The 12,279-nt window shown below is 50.3% G+C and overlaps 1 protein-coding gene across 1 annotated transcript in view; it reads left to right on the plus strand.

Moving 5' to 3' along the window:
• The window catches only part of MARCO (macrophage receptor with collagenous structure), a 43,840-nt gene that overhangs the window by 16,182 nt on the left and 15,379 nt on the right, over positions 1–12,279 (plus strand). The window contains exons 2-8 of the mRNA XM_515756.5: positions 3,178–3,279; positions 4,130–4,354; positions 5,515–5,550; positions 8,222–8,329; positions 8,410–8,454; positions 11,352–11,396; positions 11,710–11,817. Coding sequence (XP_515756.2) covers positions 3,178–3,279; positions 4,130–4,354; positions 5,515–5,550; positions 8,222–8,329; positions 8,410–8,454; positions 11,352–11,396; positions 11,710–11,817 — 669 coding nt within the window. The remainder of the gene's footprint in view (positions 1–3,177; positions 3,280–4,129; positions 4,355–5,514; positions 5,551–8,221; positions 8,330–8,409; positions 8,455–11,351; positions 11,397–11,709; positions 11,818–12,279) is intronic.

The following is a 12,279-nucleotide window of genomic DNA, read 5'->3' on the forward strand; positions in this document are numbered from 1 at the left end:
CACTTCTCTGGGTCTGCTCACCAGGCAGCCCAGTGCTAGGGTAGAGTGGGGACACCTGCTCAATGTCCACTAGTGTTATAGCATGGGAGGAGGACACCCTACCAGCACTACCTGCTACCCCAGGAGGTGGCAGACCTGGAAAGACTAGAATTTGTGTGCAGGCTTTTTTTCTTCACTGGGATCTTTTACAGACTTGAAACATTATTTTTATTTCCCTCTGGAGCTATGTTTTCATTGTGGGTCAGACAATAGAGCTGTCAAATTTCTGAAACCGGCTTGCCTAAAATCTTTGCCCATACTCATCAAGGTTTACTTCAGGGAAGCCCATTTTTATTTATGAGCAGCTGTTTTTATCCTCTCATGTCAAGCAGCTCTTCCTGTTTGGTCAAACCTGATCCAGAATAGGTGTTTTCTTTATAGTTTCTTCTACCCTCTAAGAGATGAAATGAACAGTGTAGAGGCTAAAGACTTCATCAGACCCTCCATTTTGTACAGAATGAGTTATATAGGTCTACAGGCTCAACATTCCCAGTTTCTAAAATACTTTGCCTCTGTGCCAGGTGGTAGCTCTGAATTTAAAAAGCATTCTGGGCCTGGATGGCTATCCTTGAACTACTGTCACAGTATTACCATACCTTATTTTTTCTCATTGTATCCTTACTCACATGCCTTCCACCACGCTCTGACCATATGATTTTAAAATATCTGTATTTTCCATGCTTGCTCCAGCCTCTGACCTCTGTAATACCTGTGTCTCTGAAGCACAATTTACCTTTCCATTCCCATGATGTTTGTTTCATAAAATTTAGTGCTGTCCAAAAACAGTGCTGTCCATGACACTGTATTTGCCAATTTGCCATCCACCACCTCGTGTTAAATGTGAGGCTCCCCTCGTGTGTTATTTGTCTTCATCATGACGGTTGCATGAATACCCGAGGCCCTGAGTTGCATTCCTGATGTTCTTTCAACACTTCTAACTCTGCACATGTTCAGCACCCAAACCTCTGTAGCCACTCATTCATTCATCTATTCAGTCATCATCTTCCCAGCATATTGTGTGCCAGATACCATGTTGGTGCTGGAATACAGCTCAAAGAGCTTCCAGGCCATTTGGGGAGACAGAGACAAAAACATACACAATCCAGGGTGATCAGTGCTACGGCAGAGAGAAACAGAGTGATGTGGGAGAGCCAAGGGGGGTTCCACCCAGCCCAGAGGAACCAGAGAAGGTGTCCTGAAGCAGGACGGGCTCTACTGAACTTCCAAAGGATGAGCAGAAATTAGTCTTGTGAAAGGGAAGGAGCAGAGCCAGTATTCAGGGGACACACATTGCCCCAAGTCAGAAGAATGCCACCAATTGTCATCTGGCCTGGCCATTGGTCAGGATCCATGTGGAGGTGTGACATGGAACTGCAGCCACAGGAGAGCTGGCCAGACGGGCTTCAGGTGCCAGGTCGGGAGCAGTGAGCCCCCACTGAAGGGCTGAGAGCAGGGAATGACTTGGGCAGGTTATGTGTTGTGGGGCTTACTCAGGCTGCTGTGTGAGCCTGGATTCTGGGGGGTAGGGTGCAGAGGAGATGGGGCACTCCATGCTAAACTGAGTATAATCAAGTACCACTAGCTAAACAACCAACCCACCAACAAAACCACTCCTCTCTGTGCTGCCAGAGCTACCCCTAGACCATTGTTCATCTGGGCATTTCTCAAGCAGGGGTTCCTGCTGTGCAGGGTTTGGAAGGAATATCAGCAGGGTAAACACAGGAGCTGCAGGTGATAGGAAAAGATCTGAGGTTTAAGTGCATCTGTCACAATAGTTAAAACCCACCTGCCCCTATCACAAAAGCAAACATGGTTGGGCACACATTCCCTTGGGCTCTTTCATTATTGTCTGTTTCCCTTTCAGATGTGCCCTTGGGGCCCATTTCAACTGGATCTTTCCTAGGGGCAGTGGTCAGTGCAGGCTAGTGAGGCAAGCTCAGGCCTTGAAGCTAGACCAACCTGGGGTCATATGCCTGCTGTGTCACCTGCCATCTTAACTTTTTAACCCCAGCTCTTTCCTCTGTAAAGGAGTGTAACCATGCCTACCTTGCAGGGTTGCTGCAATGGTTAGAGATGATGTTGGTAAATGCCTGGTGTGGAATAGGTGCTCATTTAATGTGAGCAGTAGGAACTGCAGGGACTTCTGCAGTCTGGGGCCCTCCCTTTAATACCCCTAAACAAGACAGAGTAACAGCTGACGAAAGACTAGAGTCAGGACTTCCAGGCAAGAAATATTACAGCCTCTTTTGTAATGTCGCAAACTGGAAACAGCTCATTAAAAGGGAAATGTCAGCATGAACTGTGGCTTTTGTCTCTAAGGAATATTAGGCAGCTAATCTCTCTCTACAAAGAAAACTAGGAAAATGTCCACGAAAATCTTTTACTGTGAAAAGCAATGCGTGGTATTTTATGTACTATGATATCATTTGTAAGATTAAAAGAAAAAAAGGCTTTCTCAGACTATATGGGTTTGTAGGATTTCTGGGCAGGAGGGATGGGAGGAAGACCACACCCCAGAGTGCTAATAGAGATTATCTCATCGGGTTAGGACCTTAGGGGGTTGAGGGATGATTATTAACCCTTGTCATGCCCTGTACATTATTTGATAAAATATATCAAGCATGGTTTACTTTTATAATTTACAAATCTTAAGGAAAAAAAAGACCTAGACATGAATTCCAGATCTGCTTCTTATAACCTAATAAGTTATTTAATTTCTCCAAGTCTCACTACTTGTTTGCCAAATGGGAACAACCCTCCTCCTCCCAGAGTTTTGAAATTTAAACACATTAATTCATAATTTATTCCACAAACAGAGATTGAGAACCCAACAGGGCCAGGCACCATGCTGGGGCTTCACCAGTGAACAAGGTTGATATGACACCTTTTCCAGCAAATGATATATGGCACAGATGTTTATTTGCCCAGCCACACAGATGAGTGACCAACAGTGGCAATTTTTGCTTTGTGGCAAGAAAGAGGATTGGGGGATGATTTGGGAGTCATGAGCTTTTGGTGTCTTTCCCAGCTGACCTCACAGGGTGCCCCCTGCTCACATGGAGTAGGGCCTGGAGCAGGCAGGGACTTCCTGTGCTGTGTTCTCTGCAGCAGCCTCCTTCCTCCTGGCTTGTGTTTCAGTTCCAAAGCCCAAGAGGAGAAATGGGGTGAACTTCTCCCTAGCTGTGGTGGTCATCTACCTGATCCTGCTCACCGCTGGCGCTGGGCTGCTGGTGGTCCAAGGTAAAGCAGGCTTGGTCCTGTGTAGTCCCTCCTCGGGGAGGGGGTGACCCAGCTGGGCCCCTCAGATGAAGGGCTCAGGTTGAGTGGAGAGCCTCGGGCCACTGCTCCCATCTGCTGGGAGACAGTCTCAGCCCCTGGCAGCCACAGTGATGAGAGGAGCAAAGAAGGAGTGTATGTTGTGTGTATGTGTGCCTGAGGGAGGGAGAGAGAGAGACATTGAGAATGCTCTTGTGAGCCTATGTGTCTAAGCAGTGAAAGACATAATAATTTCACACGGGGGATGACACACACATCTGACATCTAAGACTCCCAGCCTCTGAGTGGGAAGGGCTTTGCTGATCCAAGTGTCCATTTGAACCTGATTTTACTTTTGAAGTATTCCCAATCTAAAGGTTAAAGTCATGAAGTCGTTCCATGAGCAGACACTGAAGTCACTCAAGAACGCTGAATGAGCAGTTGTCATAAACACGTCATGTGTGTATTAAGATCACACACAAATGCTGCTTGCACATATTTAGGTCAGACCAGCATGTTAGCTGTCATGCATCTACACCCAGAGCATGCAGGAAGGTCTTAACTGCCTGAAGGTTGGAGATTGATTGTGGATGCAGTAGGCACAGCTTTAGGCCACGCAGAAATGTTTTGTGGACGTGCAACATCATGCCTGAGTGTGGAGCGCACATGGTCAAGATGTAGAAAAGGCTGTGTGCTCACGCTAGGTCCTGACAGCACATAGAATTTGTGTTTACAAATTCAGGGCCTGTAGAAGTTATGCACACGTGACACAAGAATGTCAGGGATATGCTCAAATGCCTCAGTCCCTAAAAGAATGCTGTGGGGTGGGGCCCAGTTCTGAATCTGCAGGCGCGGCTCCGGGTCCTGGAGATGTATTTCCTCAATGACACTCTGGCGGCTGAGGACAGCCCGTCCTTCTCCTTGCTGCAGTCAGCACACCCTGGAGAACACCTGGCTCAGGGTGCATGGAGGCTGCAAGTCCTGCAGGCCCAACTCACCTGGGTCCGCATCAGCCATGAGCACTTGCTGCAGCGGGTAGACAACTTCACTCAGAACCCAGGTTTGGCCTCCTCCCCTCTGGGTTGGGACTTCTCAACAGAGGTCTGGGAGACAGCGGGATCAGGAACCAGGAAATTAAGGACCCTGTCCAAGCAAAGTGTGACCTCCAACAGCCAGGGACTTAGAGCAACCAGCTCAATGCCAAGTCTGAACCCAGAGTCCCCACATGGATCCAGAATGTCTGGGAGGGAGGGTAAAACACAGAGCCTGGGGCAGTTCCCTGGACCACTCCCCCACAGCTGACTTTCACTGACAGGAGGTTGGGGAGAGAGCAACTGAAGGCACCAAACTAGTTCAGACAATGTGGGGACTTTGTGGGGAGGAGGACACCCGGACCTGCTGGGGGAAAGGTGGTGACTTGGGTGGTAGGGCTGCAGGCTGGGGAAAATTGAGCCAAGGGTGAAAACCCCAGGGGTGCCCCTTCCCTTGGTGCTCTCAGGGCCTTGCAGCTGCACCCTCTCCTCTCTCAGCCTGCCCCAAAATGGGAAGAGCCTCGCCCTCAGACAGTTTCAGCAAAACCAGCTGCTAGGTGTGGCTCAACTGTTGTAGGGTTTACCCTGTGACACAGAGCTCCAGCCCCAACAGGGTTCCTTGCTCTGGACCCTGTGTGAGCTGAGGCTTAGGAGGGTGATCCCATGGCTGGGTCCTGTGACCAAGGGGTATGCCCAGCACGGGACCCAGGAGGCCAATCCCTCCAGAGGCTGTGGTCTCCCCAGGGAGAAAAGACGAAGGCTGAGTGGGGGTGTGAGGAGGGGCGATAGCTGTGGGCAGATGGAAGGAGTCCAGGTTCAGACACAGACACCGTGGGAGTGTCTCTTCCTTCCTTGAAATGTGAAGGAGCTCATTTTGACCAATATGAAGGGGTTCTACCTCCTCAGGCTGGTTTGAAGCAACCTCCTTTCCCCACCTCCAAGGCTCCCAGGGATCTACAGGTCTCGGGGTGCAGTCCGCTAGTTGCAGCTAAGCATCTGGCTCTTTCCAAGGACTCTTTCCCAAAAAACAGCCAGGTGCTTGGCTCCTGTTGTCCAAACCCCCACAGTCTGATGGGAGCCCCACACAGGAGGGCTTACCCTCCCACTGCAGAACCTGGGTACTCTCAGTTGGGGCTTGGGCCAAGGGTACCCCACAGCTCAGCTGCAGCTCACTCTCCTTCCCTTGCAGGGATGTTCGGAATCAAAGGTGAACAAGGCGCCCCAGGTAGGTTCATTTCCACTCACACTCACCCTGCTCTTTCCCCAAAACCTCCCCAAAACGGCCCCTTGGCCTGTGCCATTCTGGGTCTGGACAGCTGACCCTAGCTTACCTTCCCCTGTCTCCACAGCCTCCTTTGTCTTCAGCTGGGTCTCCTCTCTGTTCCCAGACCTTAATTGGACTCCCAGACCCTGGGCTGTCATCCCCCTCCTTACTTAAAGAGGCTTCCTCTCTCCACTCCCCCATCCAAATCTAGCTACCTTCCCAGGCCAGACCAGGCATCATCTGGCTGCCAGGGCAGTCTCTCTCCTGGTTTCCTGTAAGCACTCCTTCCAGGTGACTCTTACCTACCACATACATAGCACTTCCCACCAGAGGTGCTGTGCTCATTTCCATGGTGTCTGACTCCTCTCTCCTACAGGGCAGTAATGATGGGAGGCAGGTGTCATGGAGGCGCAGGCTGTGCGGTCAGGCCGATCTGAGTTCTAATCCTGGGCCTGGGGCTTACTGGCGGTGTGACTCTGGGTCAGTTACTTAAGTTTTCTGGAGCCTCAGCCACTCACCTGTGTAGGAAGAAGTGGAGATAATCTGACTCGCCTCACAGAGTTGCTGTAGGACTCAAGGGAGTGCAAAAGCTGTCTGACAATGGCATGTGCTCTCTGAGGACAAGGCTATGGCTTGTTTGCCTTTTCTTCCATCCTCAACCCACATGTGTTGTGTTACACACACGCTTCACTCACAGCCCTGTTCCATTTCATCAGCTGAGTGGTTGAAATTTCCCCCTGAGGATAAATATACATGCCATTTTTGGGACAGAATCCTTTGGTCCCATAATATTTCAAGGATGGCCCAGATCACACCATTGGCCAGGGAGGGTTTTGAGGCAGCCTTGCAAAGTGATGGAAGCAGGGACTTGGGAGACTGGTGGGCCTACAGAAAATCCTGGATCTGCCCCTGTAAACTGGGTGGCCTTGAGCAAGTCACCTAACGTTTCTGAGCTCTATGTCCTCCCCCGTAAGATGGAGATATGGTAGGACCTCCTAGGATTGGTGTCAGGATAAAACAATAAATGTAAACCTCTTAGTCCAGTGTCCAGCAAAGAGCAAGTACTCAATGATGTTCTTGTCTTCGTTATTATTATGACTATTATTTGCTATTGTTATATATGGTTGTTATTCTGTTATTCTTGAGAAAACTAAATGCTGCTGCTAGGAGAGCCTCCAGCCTGATGAATGCTGGCTCCTCTCCTTTAAGGAGGGGCAGTTTCAACAATTTCAATTGCTTTTGCTGACAGAATCAATGCTTAAACTTCTTCTCAACCCAATGGGTTCAGTACAACCTTCAAAATCTGCCTGTTACCCGCCCTAGGCACAGTGCTGCCCACCTCACCCCAGAGCACAGAACATGGCTTCTATGGCTCTCTCTCTCTCTGTATGAATATAGATGTGCGTATATAGAGGAAAACTCCAACTCTCTCTCTCCATGTCTCTCTCTCTGTCTCTCTGAATATAGATGCATGTACATAGAGAAAAACTCCAACTCTCTCTCTCCATGTCTCTCTCTCTGTCTCTCTGAATATAGATGTATGTACATAGAGAAAAACTCCAACTCTCTCTCTCCATGTCTCCCTCTCTCTCTCTCTCTCTGAATATAGATGTATGTACATAAAGAAAATCTCCAACTCTCACTCTCCATGTCTTTCTCAGTCTCTCTCTGTCTCTGACTTCTGTCTCTCTCTCTCTCTCGCTCTCTCTCTTCCCACTCCTTCTTTTTGTGCCCAGAAACCAGAGACAGGAAACTTCTTCCAGCAGCTGGGGCTATAGAAGTGTCGGCTCCTCCTTGGACACCACCTGCCTCTCCAGATTCCCCGCCCATCACCCTTTCCCACCCAGGGAGGCTGTGTTCTCTCCCCTTCCCCATGGCTTGCCTTGCCTGGTCAGGACTTCCCAGAGGTTCCTTTGTTGAAAAGGCTCCAGAGACAAATAGGTGGGTGGGGGAGGAGGGCTGGGTGTGGAACCCAGAAATCATGGTCTCACTGGAGGCAGCCTGCCTGTGGAACTGCCTTCCCACGCAGGCTGCCTGGAACACAGTCAGGGGAACTGCTCCTCAGCCAAGCTTCAGGGAAGGGGATTGCGAAACCCACTTGCCTCTCTGTTTCTCTCCCCTATCCATCCTGGACTTCTTTCCTTCCTCCCAACAAATACCTATTGAAAGTTCCATGAGGATGAGAAGTCGCATAGGCACTGGGGATCCAGACATGAAGAAGACAGACAAGGCCCTGCCCTTGTGAGCCTTCCTGTGAGCTTGCCTTGTGTGTTTTCCATGATGGTCCCACGTGGTAATCTCAGGACATCCCTGTGTAATTAGTACACTAATTCCATCTTACTGATGAGGGAGCTGAGGCTCAAAATGATGATGTAACTTGCACAAGGTCACCCAGCTAAAGGGGCAGTGCTAACACCTGCTCCTAGGACTGTGACTCAGTGTCTCTCTTTTGCTTTCTAGGCCATGGGTTTCTTGCATGAGGAGCTCTGTCTTCTTTCCTTCTTTCCACACAGTTGGCTCATCCCCATGCTCAGTGAACGTTTGTTGAATGAATCACCATGTAAGTGATTGCATGGCGTTGTTGCCCCATCCTGTTGGCTGACTCATTAGTGTCTCTGCTCCTCTTCCTCAGGTCTTCAAGGTCACAAGGGGGCCATGGGCATGCCTGGTGCCCCTGGCCCGCCGGGACCACCTGCTGAGAAGGGAGCCAAGGGGGCTGCGGGACAAGATGGAGCAACAGGTACGGGTCTTTTTCTTCTGACCCTTAATCATTTTCCTCCTCCTTCTCTGGCTTCACTCTGAATTCCCTTTCCCTTCCAGGTCCCCCGGGACCCCAAGGCCCACCGGGAGTCAAGGGAGAGGCGGGTGAGTAGGTGCTGGGTATGTACCCAGAAATACACAGCAAGTTTCTCAGAGTGACTGCTACGGGCTGCAGACGCAGCCTCCCTCCAGAGTCTGGACCTCTGAGGGGTCTGTAGGTGAACAGAGGCCTGGTGGGAGACCCCAGAGGGGCTGAGAGGCTGGGAAGCACCCTTTCTGGTGGCCAGAGTAGGGCTGGGCAGTAGCCCTCAGGGGCAGGTATGGCTAGATGGCCTTCATCCTGGATGGGGCTGGGGGGTGTGACTCCTACCCCCTCCTCTGTGTGAGAATGTAAGTCTGCCAGTGCCACTTCGGAGAGTTGGCCTCCTTGGTCCAACAAGGACTCTGGTGTCAGGCACATGCACCTCCACCTTGGACTAGCTCTGTGCCCTTGGGAATGTTTCCTGATGTTCCCAAAGAAACTGAGCCTCAGTTTCTTTTTCTGTGATTGGGGATGAGAGGGCTGCAGAGGGCTGCCAGGGGGATTAGAGACAATGACACAAAGCTCATGATCATTGCTTGGAAAGTATTAGTTTCCATTTTTTTAGACTGTTGCCTAATTCTGCCCAGCCATCTTATTAATATAAATGGGTTCACAGGGCCCGGTCAGAGAATGGGGGGCCCAGAGCTGTCCCTCCCCAGGGACAAACCCAAACATCAGTTTTCCATTCCACTCTGCTCCCATCCACCCTTAATTTAGAAACTCCAACTTGCAAATTCCGCAAGGGGTTGAGGCTGCTGGGATGTGAAGATGCAAAGACATTAAGACCTTTACTAGACAAAGGGCAGATGAGAGGATTTACAAGCGAGTGGGGAGTAAACAAAGCAGGTCTCTAAGCCGCCAGGCTGCTGAGGCAGAAAGAAAACACCACCAGTTACAAGAAAGGAAACTTGTTAGGAGGGAGAATCCTCCAGAAATTGATTTTGGGAAGGAATTTAATAGAAGGGACCCCAAAGAGCCTATTGATCTGTGTCCAGCAGGGGGTTTTTTGAGGAGGGTTTAAGTGGGGAGGATAGGCAGACCATAAGAAGGAAGGTTTATGGTGCAGTCAGAGGTGTGCACACGCATTCACACCACACACACTCACACTCATGTCTGAGGGCACATCTGTGCACATACTTGCATTCTTACACTCACTCACGCACCAGTGTAATCACACTCATGCACACACATGCACTCACATACACACATATACTCATGCACATATATGCACTCACATACATGCATATACTCGTGCACACCCGTGTCTGAGCACACATCTATGGACATATTTGCATTCTTACACTTGCACAAGTACAATCACACTTGTGCACATATGCATATGCTCACACACATTTGCAGACATTCGCACCTCCCATGCACACACACTCACACTCAGCCTGTGGGGGCTTGAGCAGAGCAGGCTCACTCAGAGGGGAGTGGGTCTCCCTCCATCCTCTTTCCTCCGAGAGAGAGGGACTCAGGCTAGGTGCCTGAAACTCACCAGAGTGGAGCCACTGAGGCTGGCTTGAAGGGAAAAGCCAGAAGCCTGAGGAGCAGAGTCATTTCCTTCAAGAAGGAATAGAGCTGGAGCCTCCCCTTCTCTTTAGGACTCTGACAGGTAGGCACATCACACAGCCCTGACAGAGGGCTCAGAGCAGGACTGTGCAATCACTAGCACTAAAACCAGGCAACCCCTTTATCAGCCCAAAGCCTCTGGAACCCACATACATGAAACAGATCCACAAAGTAGGCTGTTGTGGTTCCATAGAGAGTGTGGAGTCCAGAGCCCATCTGCACTTTCTGCTTGGGCCCCACTGGCATCCTCAGGAAAAGCTTGTGTAATTCAGCAACTCGCTTAGAGCCTCTCTATATACACCCACCTCCTCTCACTCATCTCCTTCCCATCCTTTTCCACTTTGCCTCCTGGATCCCTCAATTTCCCCTCATAGTCTCACCATTTCTCTCCCCAACAGATCCCTCCCTGCCCCTGCCCCTGCCCCAGGAACACCCAGCACCTCCAGTCTGTACTCCGTATGCTAGCCTTGGATACCTGGGCCATGTGGGTGGGAATCACCGTTTCTCAATTTCAATTTTGTCTTAGAACACTAATTATGCATCTGCTGAGGACAGGTAGTCATTAGCAGCCCCATTTTACAGATGAGAAAATTCAGATGCAGAATACTTAAGTGACTTTTCCAAAGTTATCAGCCTGGGGAGTGACAGAGCTACAATTCAAACACACTTGCCTGACTCTAAAGCCTTTCCTGCACTGCCATGCAGGACATATTCCTAGGTGCTGTTATGGACCTTTGGGAAGAGAGCTGTCTTAGCCTGTTTTGTGTCACTACTACAGAATACCTGAGACTGGGTAATTTACACAGAATAGAGGTTTACTTAGCTCATGATTCTGCAGGCTGGGAAGTTCAAGATTGGGCAGCTATCTCCAGCAGCTTCTGGTGAGGGCCTTGTGTTGAGTCAAAATGTGGTGGAGAAATGGAACTAGCTCTCTTGGTAACTAATCTAGTCTCACAAGAGCAGGAACTCACTCCATCTTGCCAGATGGGATTAATCTCTTCATAAGGGATCTGTCTTTGTGACCCAAACACCTCCCCACTAGGACCTGCTGCATTAAGGACCAGGCTTCCAATGCGTGAACTTTTGAGGGACACTTTCACGCCATAGCAAGAGCAAACACTGCCTGGAACTGCCAGGGACTCTGCTGGTTGTGTTTGTGCAATCATATGTGTGTGATTGTGTGTGTGCATGTGTGTGAAAAAGAGAGAGAGTGAGAGTGAGAGAGAGAGAAAGATCTCCTTCTGGGAACCTTGCTCAACTAAGGGAATCTAGAATGTCAGCTGATTAAAGACATTTTAGACATTCTCAGGCCACAGCAACTGAGCTCTTTTTTCCTTCCTCACAGGCCTCCAAGGACCCCAGGGTGCTCCAGGGAAGCAAGGAGCCACTGGTAACTTGTACTTGCTCTGCTAGGGACAAATGATGCATAGCCTGAGGCACTGAGGCAGTTCCCCCCTCACCCCCCATCCTCTTTCCACAGCCTCACCCCAGCCCCTGACAGTTACTGCCCACCCTACAGTCCTCTTCTCTTGAGTCCTGTCACACGTCTTCAAGACCACCCAAGAAATGAGCTACCACATCCCCCAGAGGAAATCTGGGGGTCCCATTCCCTTCTCTCCCAAATGCTTCCTGCCCCTTTGCCTCTGGTAGCCTGTCCCCAAAAGGATAGTGGGAGCCCATCTCACCAGCCATTCTCTTTGCAGGCACCCCAGGACCCCAAGGAGAGAAGGGCAGCAAAGGCGATGGGGGTCTCATTGGCCCAAAAGGGGAAACTGGAACTAAGGGAGAGAAAGGAGACCTGGGTCTCCCAGGTGAGGGCCGTATTGGGGGTGTCGGTGCTTGCCAGGAGGCCTGAGGGAACTAGGGCCTGACCTCTGTGCCATTGGGTCTATTCAGTGCCCACTGAGGGCAGGGCAGTGCTCTGTCTATGGGAATCTCTGGAGCACCACACATAGTCTCTTCTTTCCAGATGAGCAAAGAGATGCAATATGAGAGGGAGAACAATGTCATTCCAGGCATGACTATGGCAAGCTGGGGAACAGGCAGTGCTAGGAGCTCAGAGAGGAAGCCAAGGGGATGAGGAGGGTTGGCCTGCACTGGGCCTTGGGAAGCAGGGCAGACTGACTGGTGGCAAGGGCAAGGGGATTGATTCGAGGAGGGAGACCCCAGGCAGCCAGAATCCCCATTGACTGAGGGTGCTATCTCTAGAACAGTGTTCCTCAAGCCAAGGGCCAATATCATAAGAGCTGTTTGGGTGCTTGGTTAAAACGCAG

The sequence above is a fragment of the Pan troglodytes genome, chromosome 13 (genome assembly GCF_028858775.2).
Source record: "Pan troglodytes isolate AG18354 chromosome 13, NHGRI_mPanTro3-v2.0_pri, whole genome shotgun sequence".
Taxonomy (NCBI): domain Eukaryota; kingdom Metazoa; phylum Chordata; class Mammalia; order Primates; family Hominidae; genus Pan; species Pan troglodytes.